Genomic DNA, 25,416 nt, shown 5'->3' with positions numbered 1-25,416 from the left:
TGAAAGACAACATTTCATCAGTAGGTGTCATAACCTGAAACACTACATACAGACTTCAGAGTCTCAGATTCTGGAAAACAGAAGCAATTCTGCGTTAGCTTAAACTCCCTGGGGTGAGCCAGGCGCGGCAATGGTTGTACTTGGGAAGGTGAGACTGGCTGAGATCAGGATTTACCATTGTAGCCCAGACAACAAAAGTGAGACGCCAGCATCCCAAAGAGCTCATCTGTGGTCCATACTACCCTGTAACCTTAGTAAGGACAGTGAGCTTGAGGTCAGCCTGGGCTACATGGAGAGACATCTCAAGAAACAGACAAAACCCCAAATTTCTACTGTGGTTCACTTACTGCACTGAAGTCTTCACACTGGCTATCTATATATGGGTTTGAGACTAGAGCTTGGCTACAAATATTACTGAACAGAATCATAAACATGTAACATGTTGGTACTGACACATTCGTATTTCACTCTTGACCTGTATAACATTCTTACATTTTAATACCATTCCATCAGCAAATGGTTTATTCAAATGACGAGGTAAGGGCATGAAGCCCGACAGTGGAAGTCAGTAGAGAGGGCATACAGATCCCCGAACTCACCGCTGCTGCCACAGTCTGCACAAGACAGGAGTTCCTCTGGCTTCTTCTCACGATTGGACTCCTTAGTTCCCAGACAGAAACTACAGATTGGAATGGGATCGGCACGGGGCTGTGAGAAATTAAATATACATTTACATTTATATATACAGTTATTCTTCCTTTCAAAACTTAAATTATTAAAATTGAAAACTTCTTACAATATTTAAGGAAACCCTGATAAATTAAGCATTTAAATTAATATCTTCTAAAAATAATTATCATAAATTATTTGGTAGCAAAGCAATATCTAAATTCATTTAAATGTAGCCATTAGATTCAAAAGTAACTTTTATGAATTCAGTGATGCCTACTACCTTCAAATATCATAGAGCCTTCAGAATGAACTTAAGAATTCATCTGCGATCCTAAGTGTTCCGATAATCTGTAAGCTATAATAAACTGATTAATCTATTCACATTAAAGACCATGGATATCAACCAGTTAATTAAGTGAGCTTATTTAACTAAACGTTATCAAGTGTCCTAATTATTCACCTTTAAACACTAGACATGAAATGTATGTTTTAGATGGCACATGAACAGAGAATATGCAGGAACTAAAATTCTGTGGACTTGAGAAGATCAAAAGACTATTAACAAAGCCTCTCTGGCACCAAGGGCTTCAAAGGAAAACCAGGGCACACAAAGGAGATAAACCCTCAATCTCTGACATTCACACTTTATAAAAGAAACAACAAGACATTTGCCTACCCCCTGGCACCTTTTAACTCTCTATGGCAATTGCTTTTAACAAAGTGTAAATCTACATACACTCTGTGTGTCCCCGTTGTTTCCTACTGCCAGCAGGGCAGGCCTTTCCATCCATATGAATGCAGTTGACTGTGCCTACGGATATGGTTACATTACCATGAACAGCCAAAACTGTATAGAATACTAAAATTTTATTGCACATTCCAAGCCTTCACACATGTTGTCTGCTAGCTCTCTGAATGTAACTGTGAAGTCTTTATACTGAATCTCATGAATCAAAAATTCAGGGCAAGAAAACTCAACAGAATCACCAATGTTTTTATACGTAAATCACAAACAGGATTGTTAGAACAAATTCTCTAAGTCTACAGCAGCACAGAATGAACCTCATTTGGGCAACCATTCAATCCCAAATGCCTAATACATAGCCTGGTTCACAGTAGGCACTCAAAATATGGTTGCTGGCTGAATAAATAAGCAGCTGCCAGTTAAGAAGAGAAATCAACCACTTCTTTAAAATAATATTTTGAATGGTTATAATGAGTCAACAAATGTCTTGGTTCCTCTAACAACATGCCATGAAAATCAAGACCTCAGCTTATGACCAAGCATTCGTAACCTTGTTTAATATGACTGTGATTCTCATTTTACAATGTGAGTCTTCATTATCCGGCTCTTATTTTCAGCTTAATTTGTTCTATTAATATGCACGTGTTTTACTTCTGAGGTAGCTTTACAAATGTATTTTTGTAGCCCTGTTAAAAAGGCACAGTGTGAAGCATTCTGTACTAGAAAAAAAAAAAAAAAAAGACAAGCTACAACAAATTGGTCACTGACTCTAGCCACAGTTTTTAAATGCCAGCTAATCAGCACTGCATAATTCTGGATCCATAGTTATTACTGCAACTGCTCAGCTGCAGTACCTAGGGAACACTTTTGTTCCTTTAAATAGCAATTAAAAGAACAATCTGGTTTTAAAGTGACAACATCCCCCTGATCGAGTCTGGCTAAAGCACAGTCTTTGTACTAATGGGATTCTTGCTTTCATTTGATAGAACAATGTTCAAGCCACTGCCACCACCCTGGCAATGATAAATAATTTACAAAATGTCACATATCATTCATCCAATGAAATAAATCCAAATCTGCAGCTTCGTTTTTCTTTCCCAGATGAATTTTTAGCTGAAAGGGAGACATGGCCACCAGCCAGCTTTCATTTTTAACTAAAGGTAACACAGAGGACAAAGGTTGCTAGTAGTTCATGGCCAGAAAGACTGATGTCCCACACCCCGCCCAATAATAGAAGCAGAGATGCTATCACTTCAAGCCACATTCAAGTGAAGCCCACCATGCTGATGTATGCTCACAACCATTTATTTTAAGGATAACTATCTCACAATACTCTACAACCACTGCATTATACAGAAATGTCTGCCCTGCTGAATTATTGATAATTCAAAGCACTTTTTGCTAACCTCAGTGTAGCGGAGTCTAATTAACTTTAAAAAATTGTCACTTGTATGAAATGAAACTCTACAGTAATGCATGTAAATGGGTCACAGAATTATTTTTATTCACTATTCTCAGACTGCATATAAACTGTTTTTTTTTTTAAATAATCCCTTAAAGTAAAATGGATTGCAGTCAGAAAAGCGGTCTAGGTAAATAGCAGTTTGATTCCACAAGATCTACTAAAGATAAGTAATATTTAAGAAGTTTGAAAACAGAAGCCCAAGTTGATCATGGTGGCATATACCCCTAACCCTAGCATTTTGGAATCAGAGGCAGGATTGAAATGATTTCAAGGCCAGGGAGACTCCTCTGCTCTCAAAAGAAGTCCAGAACAAATTATACAGCTGGATTATAAGCATACATGGCGTCCTCTATGTGGTGATATTTTGTTTGTACTTTAACAAATAAAGCTTGCCTGACGATCAGAGTGTGGCACTAAGCCGCTAGTTAGTCATAGAGGTCATGCAGTGGTGGTGCACACCTTTAATCCCAGCACTCAGGAGACAAAGGCAGTCAGATCTCTGTGAGTTCGAGGCCAGCCTAGGCTACATGAGATTGATCTAGTCTAAAAGAGAATCAGCCAGGAGGTGGTGGCTCACACCTTTTATCTCAGTACTTGGGAGTCACACAGCTTTAATCCACACACTAAGGAGGTAGGGACAGGAGTGACAGGGCTGAGTGGAGATAGGAATCTAAGGTAGAGGAGACAGGAGCTCGTGGCATTTAGTCTGAGGATTCACAGGGACAGGATTGCCCATTCGCTCTGAAGATTCAGTAGAGGTAAGAACGAGTGACTGGCTGCTCTGCTTCTCTGGTCTTTCAGCATTAACCCTTATATCTGACTCTGGGTTTTTATTATTAAGACCAATTAGAAATGTGCTACACTTTGTCCAATCACCTGTTCACAGGAAACACGGATGACAGGTGAGCATATTAATCTACACAGAAAGGAGATGTTAGCACCACAAGCACAGTGGACAAATGACCCACTTTCTTTAGAATTAAGTTAAAAGGGGGGCAGAAGGAATAGGTGAGATGGATGTGCAGTTCACCGGGTAACTGCAATGCGTATGCTCCACATACTCTACATGCGCTCGACTGTCCTCAAACTATTCATGTAGCTCAGACTGCACCGAACTCACTAGCCTACTGTCTCAGCCTCCTGGGTGATACAGCTGCAGGTATGTGCCACTCTGTCTAACTCTTAGGGTTTGAGTAAGATAGTGCTGTTCCCCAAGTGGTCCGTGGGCCACGTGGGCTGGGAGCCGCATGGGTGAGAGACGTGCATAGGCACGCCATGCAGAGTGAGGTTGGATATTTATGAAGTAGGTTATGGAGGGGAAGGGGAAAGGGGAAAGAAAGAAGAACAGAGAGGCAGCGGGTAGGGGGGAAGAGCCATGGCAGCAGCTATCTCTTTGGGAGAGTGAAAAGGAAAAACTCCCTGCAGATGGGAAGGAAGATCTGCCTGCCTCAGTGGACAGGGGAGGGAGGGGGCGGGACTTCTCTCTTAAAGGGACAGAACAGACTATTACACTGTTCACTCTGTATGTGTGTTCATACATATAACTTAAAATGCACCTATCTTTACTGTTACATGTTATAATTGTCTAGTCATTGTATCTCATTCCAGACTACAAAGCAACAAGTCTCATGTTATAAACTGTTATGTACTTTTAAGTCTCTTACAAAAATACTTTATATTTAATCCAACCCTGCTTTACCTATTAAGTTGAGAGCCAGTACAGTCAAGCTTGGACCCAGTTCTCCAGGCAGATTCTATACTGTTGTATCTCAACTGCCCTCAACTGCTCAGAGATCTGGAGAACATGGCATTTAAATATTTAATTATTAAAATTATTAAATTATTAAAACACTTTTCAGAACAAAAAGAGACAGGCTGGCTCCTAGCAGCAACACTCTATTTCCTCCAAAGAAGACGGAAGACAAATGGGCAGAGAACAATGTTCATCTGCAATTCGTTTCCACCGCCAAGAGCTAACCACTGGGCAAACTGCCTGTCATTTACACTGAAGATCTCCAGACACGGACAGAATTGCTGGATCGACAGTCTAGCTGCCCAAGTCAAGGTAGGCTTGTTTTCCTACAGATTTCTTAGCCCACAGAATCTTCTGGAGCCTGGCAGGCCCTACGATTGACAGCAAAAGGTAAATATCACCCTCAGCGACCATGGAGGACCCTGAGGAGTAGCTCTAGGTGCCAACCAAGTAAATTCTTTGTCGTTTTTTAGTCAATAACTCAAGTAAAATTTTATCCTTCTCAAAGATCTCTGATGTAGTTTGACAGCTGAGAAGTTTTATCATTTAAAAGGACAGCCTCAAACAAATTTCAACAAGTACAAGTTATCAAATCTCTCTCATGCTGCCTTCTATAGTCTTAAAAATACCTTTTCATTGTGCAAAAACATCTGTCACAGTCATTCTAACATAATATGCTACTGTTTATACAATGTATATGTCGAAAACCTCTCTTTTCACAACCCCCCCCAAAAAATCCTGTGAGTTCCAGAGAGCCGAATTGAAGGATCCACCTTAAATAGGTCAGATACATCCCTTTCAATTCTCTGGTCCTAAAATTTTTGTTTTCCCTAAGCTTAACTTTGTCCTCTGTTCTGCCAATACCTTAAACAAGTATTAGAGACACCAGACATTTCCATACCACAAACACTGGACAGGAGAAAAGAGACCGGCTACACCAGGACATGACCAGTATCCAGCTTTCTCAGGTTCCCCCCAAGATGACGCCCACAAATAAGCAGGAAGCAGTCTTGAGAATCCGCCACCCCAATTCCTTTAGCCTGTTGTACCTAACCTCCCACAGTTTTATTATAAAAAAAAAAGAGATGGGGATGTAATCCTGTCCTGTCCCTTTAAGAGACAAGCCCCGCCTATTCCCTCCCCCATCTGCAGAGGCAGGCAGATCTTCCTTTTCCACCTCTCAAAGAGGTAGCTGCTGCCAAGGCTCCTTCCTCTTCCCCCTCTCCCATTTCTCTGTCTCTCTGTCTCTCTCTCTGTATCTTTCTGTCTCTCTCTGTCTCTCTGCTCCTCTTCCTTCTCCCACTCCCTCCCCCCCCATAACCCACTAAATAAATATCCAACCTCACTCTGCATGGCGCACCTATCCGTCTGTCTCTCATCTGCCGCGGTTGTGGCTCCTACTGGGACTCGGTCTGTCACCCGCCATGAGGCTCCCAGCCTGGGATCCATCGCCCTTTGTGGCCCACAGGCCACTCGGGGAGCAGCACTATTTTACTTAAACCATAACACCGAACTGGGCCATACCAAAGGTATGCCACTACGCAAAACACACATGCAACAGAGTCATCAAGAGAAATTTATAGTAAACCAGGGAACCATGCAGGGTATACCTCAGTAAAGATGGAGGAACTTGGTCACCTGACCTCAGTAAAGATGGTGGAACTCAGTCACCTGACCAGGCTCTCAGTTAAGATGGCGGCAATGTCACCTGACTTCAGTCACAATAACAACAGTCACATGTTGTATGAAGAAGCCACTTTTTTCTTTTGAGCCGCGGGAGTTTTACTTAGAGGCATGATTCACCCTGTTGCCTAGGCACCTTGCCACAAGCCACAGCTGGGAGCAAAGGCTGGAATTGAAAACAGCTGCCTCGTGGATCCAACTGACCTTGTCGGTAGCAGTGACAGGGACAGTTTGAGGAAAAATGGAGCAGGTGGGATATTGGCGGAGCATAGTCTGAGGGTTTACACCATAGCTGAAAATGTGAAAACTCGCAAAAAACACCACAGGGCCTATAGAAGAGTGTCCTTTCTCTACAGCTGGGGTAGAAGTGTTCTCTCTATACAGTGGGGTGTCAAAGCCTGACTGGCTCCAGTCTCAGCAACTTGGAAGCCAGAGAGGCTTAGAGAGGCCGCTCCCTGTGGTCTCTCACAGTGGGGACCACTGACAAGTGGTTCAAAAGAAAAGAAAAGGAAAAGGAAAAAAGGAGAAAGAAAAATCAGAGGAACCCTGGGCCCCCACTTGAATGCACCGCACAGTGTGTGCAGTGCTAGCGCGGGAGGACTGACCCCAAGTCTTTTGTTCACACTTTTAGCAATGGAAAGCAGTGAAGGGCTCAACCGTAGCTGTGAAGGCCGTGGTTGGGGGATGGAAGGGGACAACTCACCACTGAAGCTACTGGTGTGTGTAGAGGCGGGCGTTCAGGCAGATGGAACATGTGGCTGTTGTGGAAAAAATACCCGGTTCCGGATCCCGAACATGGGGGAGGGTGGGAGAGCCACCTGAGTCTCAGGCACGAATGTAATGGTAAAAGTAAAATGGCACTATTCCTTGAGTGGCAGCAGCAGACAGCAGGCCATGAGGAGCCGTGTGGTGGGTGAGAGACCGAGACAGATAGACATGCCATGAAGAGTGAGGTTGGATATTCATTTAGTGGGTTATGGAAAGGAAAGGGAAAGGGGAGAGAAAGGAGGGGAGAAAGAGGAACAAGAAGAAAGGGACAGCAGAAAGAGTGTGGGGGGGGGGGGGGATAGGAGCCACAGCAGTAGCTACCTCTTTGGGAGAGAGATAGAAAGGAAGGGGCTCAGGCTGCAGGAATGAAGATCTGCCTGCTTCAGCGGTGGATGGGGGGGAGGAAGTGGACAGGGCTTCTCTCTTAAAGAAACAGACAGGCCATAACACCAACCTCCTAAGGGAGGCCTTTCTCTTGATCATGATGTTAAGTGTAAAAATAAAAAGATGTAAGTAAACTGGGCATGGTAGTGCATGACTTTAATTCCAGCACTAAGGAGGCAGAGGCAGTGGAATCTCTGTGAGTCTGAGGTCAGCCTGTTCTACAAACTAAGTTTTAGGACAGCCAGGGATACACAAAAAGAACTTGTCTCATAAACAAACAAAAATACAAAGGAACTGAGGCTGTTTATCCTTAAACTTTGAAGGTGGCAAGCTGGGTATTTTCATGCAGGTGGAAGGGTTAGATTTTATCTTAGTGACTCCAGCGTACAAAACACAGACCAACTGAAGCTGAAAAGAAAAATGTTACTGTTTAGTAAAAAAGACCTACAATTGCTATCCCTGTCATTAACACTCTTCTTAAAATCATGGTACAATACATGTAAGGGCTGGGGAGACAGCCTAATGGGTAAATTGCTTGCTGTGCAATTGTGAGGGTCTCAGTTTAAATCCCCAGAATCCACGTAAAACCAAGAAGCTATCTGCTCGTACGGTAAGATGGGAGGCAGAAACAGGAGAATTCCCAAAAGCTCACAGTTCAGCTGGTCTGACATACACAGCTAACAAAGCCGGTGTCTGTCAGTGAGATGGCTCAGCAGGTGAAAAAAGCACTCCATGCCAAGCTTGCCAACCTGAGTTCATCACAGAAAGCTACATGGTAGACACAACTGACTCCCACAAGTTGTTCTCTAACCTCCACACATACATCACAGCACACAACTGTACACACACAGTGGAAGTTAATGATCCAAGGTTGTCCTCTGACTGTCACACGCAGCCTGTGGTATGAGCTCATTGAATGCACATGTACATATACACATAAAGATAAACACATCCACAAGCATATGTGTAACATCAAATTTACCAGTTTAACAAACTGTAAAGGTGCCTTCAGTGAGTGACAAGATTCATAATCCTGTGAATCATCATTACTATCCATTTGTACATTACTTTCCGTCTTCCCAAACTGCTATTCTATGCCTGTTGCTCTCTCCTGGGCCCTGGCAACTGATATTTCCCCTTCTATCTCTAGACAACTGCATGCTCTTGGTACCTCAAAAAATTGGGGTCACAGAGATTCTATGGACGGATTGACTTTTGAGGGACAGGAGCTGCCTGAAATGAGAGGAGGGGAGACGGCCACGTCAGGACAGAATAGTGAAAGAATCACCACACTCAAGCTGGGCATCTAGAGCTCCTCAAGGTTCTTTCCAGATCTGGCATCTCCAGGGCTCTGTGGATAACTGCTGTGGGCTTTCTCTGTTCTAATATTTTATTGAGAATACCGTATCCAAGGCATTTGAGAATCTTTGGAACCTCTGACTTAAAAATAAAACAGCTCATTCTGAGGAAATACTCTTCCGGAACATGTGACCACGCATGTGAGAAGCTTTATTTTCAGTCATGATTACTTTTGTTTCTGCCCTGATGGAAACTCTATGTTTCATGTTTGTTACTCTTCTTAGTCTAAGGTCTCAGACAAAAATAAATGCAAGTTTATAAACTAGAGCAGAGCCAGAGGTACCTGGCTCACATCCTCTTCCTGCCATGACAAATGAGCCTGGACGTGTGTGCTTGTGGGTGGGTGTGCACGAGCGTGCATGGCTGAAGGGGAGAGTACAAGCTACTTCTGCGGCCTATGTACACAATCAGGGATAGATGGTGGGGCGCTCCTTCTAACCCCTGTGGATCTGCACCATCTAGATGTCCCTGAGACGATTAGAACACAATCCTGTTGACCCCAGTCTTACAAACGGAACAGTCCCACGGTCTGCGTGCATACACTTAGACTCCCGGCCCGTGACGGAAAAGACTGAGACTTCAACACGTCCCTGGAGCTAGCGTGTTGGGAGTACACCTGTGGGAGTACACCATGTCTTCATGTTGTCCAGCTCCAGAGTGCTTGAAAGCTCCGATGTGGCTGAGCATGGTAAGTACTGCTTAAGTCTAACTCAAATATTGTCTTAATCAGTGCCCAATTCACTCTGGTTAGAGACGTAACAGCTTTAAGCCCTTAATAAGTGTTATGGAATTTTAAATTCTTTTATTAAAGATTCTGATGCTCAGATTAAATTTTACAAGATTTCTTCTAAAAGAACTACCTGATCGGCAGCCACAGAAACAAGGGAGAAAGCACCTCAATAAAAGCCGAGATGTCTTTAGCTATTAATAAAAAAAAAAAAAAAATTCAAAGTAAAAGACAAAGATGTCAGCAGAAGAAAACAAACATAAAGACATAGAAACAAACTTAAAATTCTAATAAAAACAAACAAACAAACAAAACAAGCATGAATATAAATTCATGACCACACGTGGAAGCAATTCATTGTAGAAAATGTCAACATGCCCAGATGAGTCTCGGAATCTCGCCTGGATCATGAAAGACTCCCTCAGCACTCCTCTCCACGCCTTTTCTCAAGACTGAAGACTGAAGTCTGAATGTGGGTCTTGTTTCTGCTCACCACTTCTCTGCCCGAGTGTATCTCTGGAGCTACTCCTGCAGGCCTGGAGCTCCCAGCCAGTTTCTCAGGAAAGTTAAATGACTCCCTCCGACCTCCTCCACAGGACACATGGGAATTATTACACAAGGATTCTGGCCAGACGACTCCAAGCCCTCCCTGACATGTTGCTCTATGAATTGTTTGGAGTTTGGTTTAGGTACCACACTATCAGATGGGCTGCCTTGCCCACCGTCTCTAAAATGATTTACTGGCCTGGTCTAGAATGTCCATACTTTGACTGCCTTGCTTCTGAGCACTGACCTCTATGTAGTGATGTATCATTGGGCTGAAAGAAAGAAGCACCACAATGACAGCAGCAAATTGTAAGGCAAGTGTAACCTTCCATCCTTTTCTGTATTTGAGGCCTCATCTCATATCTGACGCTACTGTCTTGATCTCCCTATATAGTTGAGACTGGCCTTGAATTCCTGATCCTCCTGGTTCTGAGAGCTTGGATCATATCTACCTATTTACCCACCATCCATCTGTTCATCTGTCCATCCGTTCATCCATCCATCCATCCATCCATCCATCACCTATCGAGATACAGTCTCTGTAGCCCTGGCTGGTCTGGAACCCACAGAGATATGACAGCCTCTGCCTCCCAAGTACTGGAACTAAAATGACAATCTATTTTAAAAGAAGGTACTTTATATACATTGGTACTTTATGACTGATATGTTATTGTCCAGAACTTTATTATACACAGTATAGTGAGAACACAGGTTGAAAATACGTCTGTTGTTTAGAGTGACTTACTAACATCCCTTTCTGCCACTCCAGTACTCAATGTGACATTTATCTAATAAAAACTAAACTTCATTTCTTGCCGCTTAGCCACTTACTCAACTGATGTCTGCAATAATGGATAAAGACAAGTCCTAATTAGGACACAGATCATGCATACTTGGGATTTTGTGTTACAGCAAACTGCTTAACGTAATCTTTGGGAACACACAAAGTCTAAAAGTCGGGACTTCCTGTGATGATCTAAAGCATCTTCTTTCTTCTGAGCTTATCATGCTGCCATGGGTCAGTGACTGTGCTCAGTGCAGCCACTGCTCAGCAAGCAGGTTTGGAGCCCAGCATCCATCAAAGCAGTGGGGTCTGCTCGAAATCCTTCTAGGCAGAAAAGAACTCTGTTGGCAACATGCTCAGCATCATTTTCTCTGTGTTTATATACCCTTTTACTAAAATCTTCAGTCTTCCCTTGCAATTCATGACTTTGGACTTGAGTAGATGCTAAGTAATTTTTTTCCAGAAGGTAACTGGAGATACACTTACTACAAGATGCTACCCAGGCAGCAATCTCATCTTAATTCCACTCTCCACTGTCTCACATCTCTTGCTCATTATGCTCCTTGGTGGGCAATTGGTTGTGAGGGAGCAGTGTATCATCCCCACCAGCTCTGCGGACTAGGCTTCTTATCGTTCTGAGTGCAAGGATTTATTGTGGGTAAGATGGGGAGATCTTGATTATGATGGTTGTATTTTTAGCTCCTTGTGTCAGTGATAAATGTTCTCAGTTTTTTTTTAAAAAGCTTAGTTAAAAAATTTAATATATTTCTGCATATATGCATAAAATATTATTACTTTTTCTTTCATTTAAAAGCAAACCCATATTAATGAACACATACTACAGGGAAATGCCCGTGATCAAAGGAGGCTTTAGAAGTAAAACAATAAAAGCTCAGTCACAAAGAAATGAGAAGTGAGGGGACATTCTACAAAGAACATCAGCCTGCTCACCAATTGTGTACAGCTAATTGAAATGCTCACAGTGTGTTCTGGAGTCTAGAACTTGTTCTAATTAGGCAGGTGTACCATTTATAAGCATGCTGATTAAGGAGAGTGATTCTACTGGAAGAAAACAAATCTAAATCTGTACACCGAGCTTAACAAAACCCTTCGCTGCTAGATGAAGCCGGCACATTCTGAAAAAAAATGACAATGAAATAATTAGTTTCCCCGGGGCCTTCAATTTCTTATCTGGACAGGGCCCTGGCTTTTAAGATTGCATCTGAACAGCTCTCTTCCACCCCTGCCATTAGAAACTGCAGATACTGCATTTATCTTCCTAAGAGGGAGCAAAGTCTGAGTCAACACAGCTGGAAATCCGACACAAACAGTTTACAGGAAGACTGTTGAGGATTTACAAACTGTTCATGTTGGCAAGCACGTCACAATATTAGAACTATAAACCCTACATTATATTATATTAGCACTATAAACGTGAGATTTATAAAAACAGAATGTTCAAATCAACTTACATTCAAGTATCACAAATCTTTAGTTTTTGCTTAAAAAAAAACTGAGTACCTCCCAAGTGATTCCCAGCTTCAGTGTTTAAAGAGTGTTGGCAAAAGCAAGTCCAGGCTTTGAAATCATTATTTAAGAATAAGAAAACTGTCAGGAAGTAGGGACTAGTGACTCCCACCTGCAATCCAGAATGAGAAGTAACTCGAAGAGTTTGAGTCTAGTCTGGGCTATGGAGAGTGAGAGTCAATGTCAAAACAAACAAAAACAATAAAGAAGAAGACAACAGAGAAATAGAGAAATCCTTAAAGATGGCACAAGGGACTGGGGGTTGTCAGTAAAGCACCTCACAAGCACAAGTTTGACTCCCAGAGCCCACATAAAAATGAAGTGGGTTATGGTGGCATTTGCCTGGGGAAATGGAGAGAATTCTTGAAGTGTGCTGATCAGCCAGTATAGCCTAATTGGTGAGTGCCAAACCAATGAAAGACCGTTTCAAAGGAAGTAGACAGCATTTCTGCAGATGACAGCTGAGGTTATCCTCTGACACCCACATGCTTATGCATATGTACCTGCACACATATCACACACACACACACACACACACACACACACACACCTCACTCACTAAAATACGGCATAAAAAGTAAACACTGGTACTAACTTTTGAAAATTATTCCTAAGTAAAACTAGAAAACAGTGGCAATGGATAAATTAAAGAATAGTTACAACATCACACATAAGAAGACATGCAATGGAGTTGCCTATCTGTCAGAGAAAAGGACAGCCTGTGCATTTGCTCTAAACTGCCCCGAGGCATCCACTTTAATCTAGATATGGTCCTCAACCTTGCCTAGGTATGATGGGAACTAAATATAGACATGCTCCTTAACAACGGGAAATGTGCACCAACTGCTACGAGACACACTCAATGCAGCTGTACCCAATAAACAATGCCCAAAGCAGGAAACAGAATGCAAAAGTGAGGTAGGTAGGCCACTAACAGTTTAGAAAAGCCACACAGTAAACAATTTTCTATCTTTCCTTTCTTTTCTTCTTCTTCTTCTTCTTCTTCTTTTTTTTTTTTTTTTTGAGACAGGATTTCTCTGTGTAGCCCTAGCTGTCCTGTAACTCAATCTGTAGACCAGGCTGGCCTCAAACTCCCAAGTACTAGGACTAAAGGTATGTGCCATCAGGCCTGGCTTTAGACATTTTTCTATAACACCATCCTTAACAGTACTTCACATTCAGAGATCTGCAAGGTCAGTGAGACACTATGCACAACTCGGTGTGCTTTTACTTAGCACCCAAAGCATACTTGCTGGAGTGTAATTGGTACTCTAGGGCTTGTCCTCACAAAAGCACAAGAATACTGTAATCCTGCCACCACACTTGATTCTCAATTGTCCTTCGGGCACACAGATCATCACGTACAGTGTTTCCAAGTCCCTGACTACTCTGCCTTTGTTTTCCTCATTTCCTCTGCCCTTTCAATTACAGTATTCATAAGCAGGGAGGCAAGAGAGTTGCTAGGATAATTACTACCCAAATGTCAAGAGCTTGGATCTGGTGTATGCAGCAACGTTATCCCCTAGGTCTCTGCTGTGGTGGAAGTTCCAGATCCTCTAATGCTTTGGGCCAGAGATCACTCTGGAACCACAACATCACTGCCAGGGGTTGAGATCCATTCAAGCCCCTCAAGTTCCCCTACGAAGATACAGCAGGGCTAGGAAGAGACAGACCACACAGGTCAAGCTTCCCCACCAGGTCAGGAATTTAGCTCAATTTCCTGGAAGCTTTAAAGTGTATACAAGGTCAGTAAAACAATAGGAACAACAAAAAAAAAAAAGCAAAATTTTAGAAATTTTAAATCAATGGCTTAGTACATTCTGCCTTCCCAGGGATTACAGGATGGCCACCATGCCCACCAGGCTACATAATCACTTGTAAGTGTTGGGGCGGCCGACTACTCCCTTGTTTGAGGGGCGTGGCCACCCCAGGGGCGGAGGATACCTATAAAAGAACCAGGTTTGGGGTAGGCCCTCCCTCTTTTCCCTTTTCCTCTTGGTTCGCGTAAGTTTATCCCATTTTTCTCCCTTTACTAAAACTGATTTATTCTAAAAGGACTATTTTTGGTTATTTCAAATCTCCGCCGCATCATGTAAGTGTACAGGTACACTTTTAAGTGTAGCACTCTGGACATTCATAAAGCCAGTCTCTCTCTCTCTCTCTCTCTCTCCTTCTCATCCTCTCCTCTCTCTCTCTCTCTCTCTCTCTCTCTCTCTCTCTCTCTCTCTCTCACACACACACACACACACACACACACACACACATTTTACATATAATGAAAGGCAAAGCAAGTTTTGCATCAATCAATATTCATCAAAATACACAAGTTCTACCACTTCTTAGCCTACTTTCCTACTTTCACTAGCAGCCACTACTTTTATTTCAATAATTTACTTAAATTTATTTTGTGTGCATTGCTGTGAAGGTGTCAGATCCCTGTAGTTACAGATATCTATAAGCTGCCATGTGGGTGCTGGGAATTGAACCCATGTCCTCTGGAAGAACAGTCAGTGCTCTTAACCACTGAGCCATCTCTCCAGTCCCTAACAGCCACTGCTTTTCATTTCTATTACAATAAATTAATTTGGTACATTTTATTTTGTATAATGGAATCCGGCAGTGTGAATTTCTCTGTTTAGGATTCCTTTCATGTTCCATGTATTTGAGACATAAGCTGTTGTTTATATCAGTCATTATTCCATTACTTAGTAGTGTTTACTGCAAAGGCAGTGTATCAGTCCCACACAGCTACTTATTCCCACAAAAGTTGATTGGCATTTATTTATTTGTTTGTTTTTTAAGACAGGTTTTCTCTGTGTAGCTTTGGAGCGTGGCCTGGAACTCACTCTGTAGACCAGCCTGGCCTTGAACCCTGAGATCCACCAGCCTTTGCCTCCCTAGTACTGGGATTAATAAAGGCGTGCACCACCACCCAGGTTTGATCCTCAGCACCCACATAAGAAGCTTGGTATGAAGGCACATGCCTGCAGTGCCAGTACTGGGAAAGTAGACAGGTAAACCTTGCCTTGTGGGTCAGGGTCAGGGCAATATAACTGAGTTGCAGGTTCAGTGAGAGATTGACACACACAAAAGAAAAGGTAAACAGTGATTAAGAAAGACACCCTAAATTGATTCCTAGCCTCTATACACACACACACACACACACACACACACAGTCCCCGCACAGATTCACACCCCTGTAATCCCAGCATTTGGCAGGTAGAGGCAGAAGGATCATCAGGAGTTCAAGGTCATCTTCAGTCACAGAGGAACTTGGAGGCCAGGCTAGGGTACGTGAGGCCCTCACACACTGGTCAGAGGGAGGGAGAGCTGGGGGGGAGAACAAGATGATTAAAGTCTAGGCTGGAATGAGATGGCCTTAACCCCTCTCTCAAAGTATAAATCTACATGTCCCCAAATTACCAATACTCAACCACTGCTCAGAGTGCATCAAGACAAACGGGGTGCAAAGAATGTAAGAGCCAGAGCATGGGCAGATAAGCAGCAAAGTGTGGCTTCTGGACATGACACAGAACTGCACTCACGAACTTACTGTGGCCGTGGTTCTCTGCACAAGACTGGCTCCCTCAGTAACACATCCCGGATGGGAGGCAGACATGGGGCCTGAGCAGTTGTTGGAGGAGGGAGTGTCATTTTCTTCAGTGGTATAGCCTTTTCTCCAGTAAATTATCTCCAAGCCAGGGCAGGGCAAGGAACTCTAATTGAATCAGTAGGCTACACACTGCAGGGCAGGAAAGTAGGAGTGAGACTTGCTGTCAAGAGGGTTCTGGCAGGAGGGGAGCTGGAACTGCAGCGGAAATTACTGTAGTTACATAAATGTATGCAACTGTCAAGCCACAAAAGATTTTAAAGGAATACAAACTATGGGCACAAGATCATGTGACCACTCCATACATACTAAGACGCCAGAGGTGGGTACTCTGGTCTCCATTCTCCAGATACAAAGATTGAAATGAACTTTCCCGAAACAGTCAGGCTCTAAGCAACTGAGTTATCGTCTCTTGAAGTATCACGCTCACTATTACAGTGCAGCTGTCTGGGGGTATTGTGGGGACTGGCGTGAGGCTCTCCTTCAAACACACTATCTGTGGATGTTCAGTCCCTGATGTGCATACGAGCGCACGAGGTAAATTCTCTCTAAATCACTTCCACTACCTAACAGTAAAAATGCTGCAGCTGGGGAAAATGATGGGGATGGAGGTTCTGTGCACGTTCAGTTCAGATGCAGCGCCCTCCCCACCCCAGCTTTTCTATCTGAAGTTGGCTGGATTGGAACTGTAGAATCTACAGATACAAGGAACCAACTGCAGTGTTAGTAAGTGCAGTGTGTCAACCATTTCTCAAGTTGACACACCAGGAGGCATTGTTTAAAGTGCTTTGCTAGCTCCTGTAAAGTCCAGCTTAGACAAATAAATAGAGCAGTGCACCCTATGGGTTAAGGTCAGGGCTGGGAAGAACTGGAAACTAGGAGTTGACAATCCACGGTCTAGACTGACTGCCTGCAGAGGTTATCGGAATGACCATGCTGCTTCAAACCAGGGGGTGACAGAGTGGAACTGGTTGCTTTTGAAGTTATTCAAGACTGGCCTTGGTTACAGTATGAATTCCAGAACACTTGGCTTGGAAGCAAGGATTCATGCTTTTCACAGATCAAGCTAAGCATACATTTCTCAGTCAAAAGGCCCTGTAGGGTAATCCAATCTGAGCAGGGGCACTTTAACCCACGGCCAAATAAAAAGCATGATTGCCTTTTTCCACACACAAATACCATTCTAAGTTTAGGCCAATTAATCATGAATATAACTTTTCAGACATTACATAATTTCACATAGACTTGCTTCTGGTGCCTGCCAAAGACAACAGCAATTTGTATCGCTAGGGATAAATCTATACTTCACAAGAAATGAAAGTTACAAACATGAAACAGGAAAACACTGCCACCTCTTTCACGCCACCCTCCTGTATGATGTCACTAATAATTTTATTTTTTAAAAACCAACATTAGTGAAACAGCCTAGAATGACACATGCAACACGTTAAGTCACATGAACAAAGTGAAAATGGGGTAAATTCAAATAACTGTTATGCCATGAGAAGAGTGGCAGCCTCGAAGCCATGAGGGATGACATTGGGAATAGGAAAAGATCAAGTCACAAGGCCCGAGAGTCTTCCCTCCTTCCTCCGCCTCGCCTCTGCCTCAGCATGGATGTACTAAATCATATTGCTGTATTTTTAAGTATCTTTTTAATTTTTTGTTTTTAAGGTAGAGTCTCATATATCTCAGGTTGGCCTCAAACTCACAATGGAGCTAAAACTGTTGTTAAGTTCTGGGTCCTCTGGTCTCTATCGCCTCCTGTCTCTGTCTCCTGAGGGCTGGAATCATGAAGGCTGTGCCCTCATGCCCAGAGGATTTATTACTACTTTTTAAAGATTCCATTTTCTTATCTAAAAACACTCATTGGGGCCAGAGAGATGGCTTAGCGCTTAAGAGCAAACATTCTTCTTATAGAAAACACAAGACTGGTTCCCCACACTCAGGTTGGTGGGTTCACAATCGCCTATAACTACAGCTTCCGGGAAATCTGCTGCCCTCTTCTGGTCACCATAGGTACTGAGAAACATTTGTAGGCATACACATACACATTTATATACCCATATACATAAAAATAAATCTTAAAAATAATTTATTTTTAAATAAACATTCAAATGATATATCCATGGTAAATAAAGGTAACTGATTTGAAATTGATTTATCTACATTTAACATTTTCAAATATGAATAACCAATACAAACCTGTTACATTATTTTAATAATAAGCTAACCAGCCTGGATTGCCTTCAGCAAGAACAGGTAGCAGGATATTTACAAGCAACAAAAACAAGAAAACAAATGCAATATGCCATGTGAAGTAACGGCCGGAGCTAAGTGAGATCTCAAAGGGAGCGCATATAAACTCACGGCATACTTACTTGCAGTCCCAATCAGCTGTTTTTAGAGTCCTCCTCTTTACACTACCCTTTTAAAAACAAAATAATCTCTCTTCCACTTACTTAAAATTGGCTGTATGAATGCATGTTTTTACAATTTTCCCAAGGAAAATATATTACCACCACTACCCAAAAATATGCAAGTGCCATGAACACATAAGGTATTCTTGTGCTTTTCAAGAAACGAAACCACTAATATCAGATTGGAGTATCAGGGAGAAAAAGTGGCAGAATACTTTGCTACTTTTGGGCAAACCCTCTCCTCAAAGACAAGTGCTTTGTTTAAATTTATTTTGTATCTTACATTTTGTGTTTTGATTATAAACTTTTTTCATTTTTTAAAAAAGTTACATACATTATGATTCTGGATGTTTTCCTATGAAAACCATGGAGGTTTGTGTATATATGTACATGTAAATACATGCCCACATATTAAGTATAATAGGGGACATACTTTGTTCTTACCTCCCAATAATAATATCTAATGTGTATTGCACATTCACCATGTGACAGTTACTGCATTAGAAGCTTAAACTATTTCCAAAATCCAATGCAGTAGATGTTGCTACAGCCTCTATCTTTCTGGGGAGAGCGTGGGGCTCAAGGAAGTTAAGCAGTGGGTCCACAGGCATGGCTATAATAACAAAGGACAAGAGTCAGGTCTCGGGTTTTATTTAATTGATCAACAAGGATTGTTCTGGAAGTAGGAAGATACAAAACGGTGTGAAGTCTTAGACTGCCAGATTTGGAGGCCATACATTTTCTGCTTAATACAGTAGAGGCTTTGAGAAAAAGATGGTGTGTTGGGAAGGCTCCCACTAGCTGTGGAGAGAGAAGGAGGAAATCTGAGCAGATGAGAGAAATGAGAGGATCCATGGCCAGCGTGGCAGCCACATACACAGTCAGACTGGGAGAAATCAGGAGAAGAGAGAATAGAAGCCACCTAGAAGAGCTGAGGAAGGGCACAAGGCTTCATGCAGACAGATCTAGGAGCTGAAGAGAAGACAAGAAGGGGGGGGGGGGGGGAGGCCTAGACTCAGAAGCCATGGAGGACTTCTTAGGGATTCCTAAAGACTGCTGTTATCCATGTCAAGTCTGTACTGTTGAGAGGGAGAGTAACTCAGAAAAGTATTCTAAACTCAACACTGCTCAGAAAAAGTACTGCAACAGGAAGCTTTCTCATGATTCACTCTGCCAGTGCAGATAATTGCTTTGCAATTACTGGTCATGTTCATCATAGAGACTGTAGACATTTTTACACTGCGGGGATTTATGCCTTGAAACTTTTATTAGTATTTAGATAGACTCTAGGCAAATTTCTCTACCCATGTCGTGAGAATAAAGATGACAATTTTCCAAAGAAATCTTATCATCGCCTCCATTATGCCACGGTTATCTTCAGTAAGGGTGAACATACGAATAATTCATACTCACCTGGAGTGGTTAAACAGGGATTGTCCTGAAGACACACACAGCTAACAGGCCAGATCACAGAAATTCCTAACAGCTTTTCTCATTTAGAAAAAGGAATAAAATACTAACATCTATAGTGAAAGCCAGCTTCAGGAGTTATTGATTTAGCTTTAGGAGTATTTCACAACTGATCCTTTTTAACTGCATACAGCCAGGAGCATTGGTCCAATCAATACGGAACATCCACCTTGCAGTTGAGGGTCATGAATTAATCAACATCTGCTCAAACTCAAAACTATCAGGCAAAATAGAGTACTGACCTACATCTCCTTGAACACTGTAAAACCACTGAAACAATGGTACTGATCTGTAACAACAAGGAAGTCAAATCCACCCACGAGGGGCAAAACTGGAAGTCTCTACACCTGAGCTATGCATGTCTGTGCTGTCTTTTTCTAAGAAGACACCAGGATCCTTACAGGTGGCATGTCCTATAAGGCTAGACTGGCCTCATCGCGTAATGCTATAAAACCAAGGACCAGGGTTAGCAGAAGCCACACCAAATTTGGAGTGTGAGGAGAATCCAACATCTGCACAACAGTCAATGATTAGATCCACTGACCATTTCCTCAGGAAAAAACTGGTGGGTAGCAGAGGGCTGTCTGTGAGGGTTGCAAACTGTTTAAGAAGGTTGCATTTCTAGTTATGGTCATAAGACTGTGATTTACAGACACTTTGAGAAGAGCCTGTTTGTTCTCCCTGGTGTGAGGAACTCACTGACTCAAGCTCTGATGCCAGCAGGCAAGCAGCAGTGGCATGGATCCAGTGGGTCCTGGAGGAGAACAGATGGGCAGTCTATTCTAAAGCACGGCTCCCTGATGTCACCAGCAATGAGACACGAGCGATCAATAAATAAATCACCCTCACTCAGGTAGCACATGTAAGAGAAGCACAAAGATTCACAGTATGAGATATTTTTCTTCCTTTTTGCCATGCCTTGATGTTCCTATTCTCTGGCTCTCATATTCTCTCTCATTCATTCTCACCCTCCCTCCCCTTCTTCCCCTCCCTTCCGTGAGATTCTAAACGCTACCATTTTCTGGTTGTATGAACTTAGCCAAGGATCTGCATATTTTGCTTTTTGTTTCCATATCTGTAAAATGTAACAATCACTGGTTTGAGACCTGAAAGACACCCCCCCCCCCGTGTGTACGTATGCACACTGCCCACACTAAACCCCACACACTATACATATGCTTTAAGACATACATACCTTTCAGCAACTACTCAAAATACGTTATGGAAAAGAGCATGCACGGCCTTTCTATTAGCTATGGCACGGAAGAGTGGAAGAGGAAGATCATATGACAATGCTTTGCAGAGTTCACAAACTACACTCAAAGAAACCATACACACAACTAAAAAACGTAAGACAATATAATCCTACATTCATATTTCTTGCATTTTTTTAACACAACAGTCTGTGGAAAGTTGGCAAATTACATGGGAAACGGTCAGTTCCTATATTCCTTAGAGACAAGTTATGGGGCTCAGCTGGAAGAGCGCTGGCCAAGCATGCACGAGGTCCTGAGTTATGTCCGTGCAGTGCCACGAAAGCCATACAGAACTGGGCGAATCCCAGTGTTGGGGAGGTGGAGGCTAAAGGATCAAAAGTTTGAGGTCTGCTTGGTTACACAGTAAGTGAGGCCAGCCTGGGGTAACTGAGGTCTTGTCTCAAAATAAAATAAAATAAAATAAAATAAAATAAAATAAAGAGGCCAGCAAGATGCTTAGCGGTTTAAGGCCAGTCTCTGCTCCAGAGTAAGACTAATGCTAGCCTGGGCTACACCTGACACACAACCTCTCTCCTTTAAAAAAAAAAATGAAAAAAATAAAAAAACAACAACAAAAGAAGAAACAAATTAAAAACAAACCAAACCCCAAAGACCCCCTTCTCCACACCAGGCACACAAAAACCTGTAACTAGCATGAAGATAGAAAAATGGTTTTCAAAAGTATGTAAATTTTAAATATATAATTATTATGTCCCATTTCAATTAAGTCTACTAAAATGAAAACTGAGAGCTGAGGTAATTTAAATACAAATCTGTTAAATATTTGCCTGTAATTCCAATCTACACAATGAATTTAAACAGGCATTTTGTACTGTGTAGCTTCTTCCTTACTTTTTTTGTTTTCCATTTTTGTTTTGTTTTGTTTGTTTGTTTTTCAAGACAGGGTTTCTCTGTATAGCCCTGGCTGTCCCGGAACTCACTCTATAGACTAGGTTGGCCTTGACCTCAGAGACGTCCGCAGGCCTCTGCTCCCAGAGTGCTCGGATTAAAGGCGTGCACCACCACTGCCCAGCTGCACAGGTATTGTTTTCAAAGTATCTTAAAATAATTAAAAAAATTTAAGGAAAATTTAGTCTGTGAAATGCAGATATTTTTTAAAATAATACAACCCTGTCACTAACTGACTATTAAAACACTCTTTGATAAAAATCTTCTGGATACACACCTTATCCCTGATCTACTTCCGATTTCACAAATTTCTTCCTCCCAAATCAATTCAACTTTCAGGGCCCACCTTGTCCTCAGTACACCTAAACTGAGTTGCCTAAAGGAGGTAGGTGGAGGGCTATCTGTCTGAGTGAAGGTAATCTCTCAGTGGCTACACCACTAAGGTGAGCCGTGGGTCCAGAATTGTGCAGGTAGTGACAGCTGCTTCAAGTAAAACAGCCAAGTCATGTCAAGAACTAAATAATAATATTACCACAAAGAAAAGGATCACTTATTTGCGCTTATCTCTTTGCTCAAATAGGTTAAAATGAAGATGAAAATTCAGCCCAAGATTTATTAATAATAAGATTCTATTTAGTGTGAATTCTTTTGTATACAATGCTTACAGAACAGGTGTGTATAATATAGCACCTTACCATGAGCCACACAGATTTCCTATTAATTACCTATAGCAGGTTTGTTGTTGTTGTTTGAGACGGGGTCTCTCTACCTAGCCCAAGCTGTCCTGAAATTTACAATGTAAACCAGGCTGGCTCAAACTCATAGAGATCCATGTTTCTCCCTCCTGAGTGCTGGGATTAAAGGTGTGTGGTGGGGCGCCCAGGCCCCACGGGGGTTATTAATCACAATAGCAAACAATTTGCTCCACTGATCTTTCCTTGGTTTTGTTTGCATGATCACTTCACAGATAATTAGACTGTGGAATCAATCAGGATTACACTGAACTGTATCATACACATGATTATCTATACCCTGGCAGCATTCACTCAATGTATGATAATACTGTCACTCACATATTTTTTAAAATACTTTATGTTAACTGAAAATATTTATCAGAGGATTTCACTGTATGGAAAAGCATATGCAACCTAGGGAAGAAAAGGGATGATTTCAAAACAGGGTGTCTGGAAACATGAGCCAGAACACATACATGCAGCTAGAATATATAAGTATTTTGGGGGGGGGGCAGGCACATAAAATAGATTTGATATTTTGATTAGAAAACTAAAGCTCCAGCACAGGTAGAAGATACTAATTTCATGTAAATGGCTACTTTCTTACTCATTAAAAGGAAAATAATCTCTGGTAAGTTGAAGCATAACGGCCGAGGCCCAAACGACTAGAGCACTATCTGCAGCATTTCCCAGAATAAAGAGTTTTGCAAATCGTTATGTAATTAATGATCCACTAAACAACCCCAGACAAGAAACAATCCGAGAGTCAGCTCTAAGTAACAACAGTACAACATAGTCAGTGGGGTAAACAAAAGGTCTTGGCTCCAAGCTCGACTCACCATCTTGTACTCATCAAAGTCATCTGAAGAGACATTAATCTGGGTTGTTTTACTATTGTCTAAAAGCTGAAGAATGCACACATCATAAATACTTACTGGCTTCAGATTTTAACTTTTAAGGAAAGGTTATAAAATAGCCATGTCAAAACTAAATCTCTTTTCTGAAAAAGTTACAGTCACACAGCAAATGATCTAAACGAGCTAAGATACAGGACAGGGTACAATGGCACACGCCTGTTATCCTAACACTTGGGAGGCAGAGGCAGGAGGCTATCTGTGGGTTCCAGACCAGCCTGATATACGTAGTAAGCTTCAGGACAGTCAGGACAGAGACTAGCTCCAAAAGCAAAATAAAACAAAACAAAACAAAACAAGCTATTAAAATTTAATTTTAAGGTACAGCCTTTAAAAAAAACCACAACAATAAAACCAACAAAACAAAAACCAGTTACTACATGGGGCAGGTGTTTGTAACCTGCACCTGGAACAAAGCAGCGTGCTCAAGGCCAATCTCATCTCACAGGGAGACCCTGGCTTACAGCAGCAGCAAAAGCCCACTGTTCTCACAGGAGAACAGTAATTAGAATTTTCAGTAGGTTTTATTTATTTATTTTCCATCTTTCTATTCATGTACTCATCACAGTTAAAGCTGTAATCAGAGCCAGGTGTGGTGGGTCACACCTCTAATCCCAGCACTTGGGAGGCTAAAGCAGAAGGATTGCCATGGGTTCGAGGCCAGACTGAGCTCCACGTTAAGTTCTAGATAGCCTGAACTATAGGGCGAGAAGGCATCTCAAGAGCAAACAACCAAAGCCCCTTAAATTATCCTCTCATCTTTGATTACCATATAAAATACCTACTGGGCAGCAAGATGGCGCTTAACCACCATGCCTGATGATTTATGACCCACATGGTAAGAAGAAAAGAGATTAGCCTAAGTTGTTCTCAGAACTCCTCGGGACCTGGGAACGAACACGAACGAACACGAACACACACACACACACACACACACACACACACAGCATTGCTTTATACATGTAATCCCCACTCTCTCATTGAGTTTCCAGTCCCATATGCACATCTGCCAACCACAGGGATCACTTCTTAAGAGAAGGCCTGTGTATTGTACACGTTTATAGTCCCTTCAGGCTCTAATGTAGCATCAGGTAAGAACAATCTTTTTAAAAAAATTAATTGTTCTAGCTGGGCATTGGGGGTGCATGCTTTTAATCCCAGCACTTGGAAGATGGAGGCAGGGTGTAAATTCGAGGCCAGCCTGGTCTACAATGTGAGTTCCAGGACAGCCATGTCTCAAAATACCCTCTCCCCCCAATAAATATGTTCTGTAAGTGACCATTCACCTGGAGAAAGAAACAATAAACTCTTCTCCTATTTGTTCTATACTGGAAGATTATCAATTCAAAACGTTAACAGTGAGGTAAAAAAAACTTGAGAACTTATCTATACAAAATGTCTTATTTCTGTTGAATTTTACATTACACACTGACTACTGTTATTCATGATAAAGCTGAGGGCTTCTAAATCAGAGTTATTACTGAATTAAAAAGAGTCAAGAGACCTCTGTCCCATCCCCATGCCCTGGTGGCTGATAACTTCATAATCCAGGTTAGCTGTAGAGAGCTCCCTCATGACTGAAACAGCTCAGTCTTTACCAACTAGAAAAGTAGGAAGGAGTACATGGCCACTGTTCTGAGACCACACAGTCTGTAGAGCATGGGGCTGAGGGCAAATATCACTGCAAGGC

General features: G+C 42.1%; 1 protein-coding gene across 11 annotated transcripts in view; it reads right to left on the bottom strand.

The window, feature by feature from the left end:
* Kat6b (lysine acetyltransferase 6B) overlaps positions 1–25,416 on the bottom strand; it is a 192,543-nt gene that overhangs the window by 64,334 nt on the left and 102,793 nt on the right. For all 11 annotated transcript variants that reach the window (XM_038309751.1, XM_038309759.1, XM_038309760.1 and 8 more), the window contains one exon: positions 600–708. In XM_038309751.1, the coding sequence (XP_038165679.1) occupies positions 600–708 (109 nt within the window). The remainder of the gene's footprint in view (positions 1–599; positions 709–25,416) is intronic.

The sequence above is a fragment of the Arvicola amphibius genome, chromosome 13 (genome assembly GCF_903992535.2).
Source record: "Arvicola amphibius chromosome 13, mArvAmp1.2, whole genome shotgun sequence".
NCBI classification, from domain to species: Eukaryota; Metazoa; Chordata; class Mammalia; order Rodentia; family Cricetidae; genus Arvicola; species Arvicola amphibius.
This window is presented reverse-complemented; position numbering and strand designations above follow the sequence as displayed.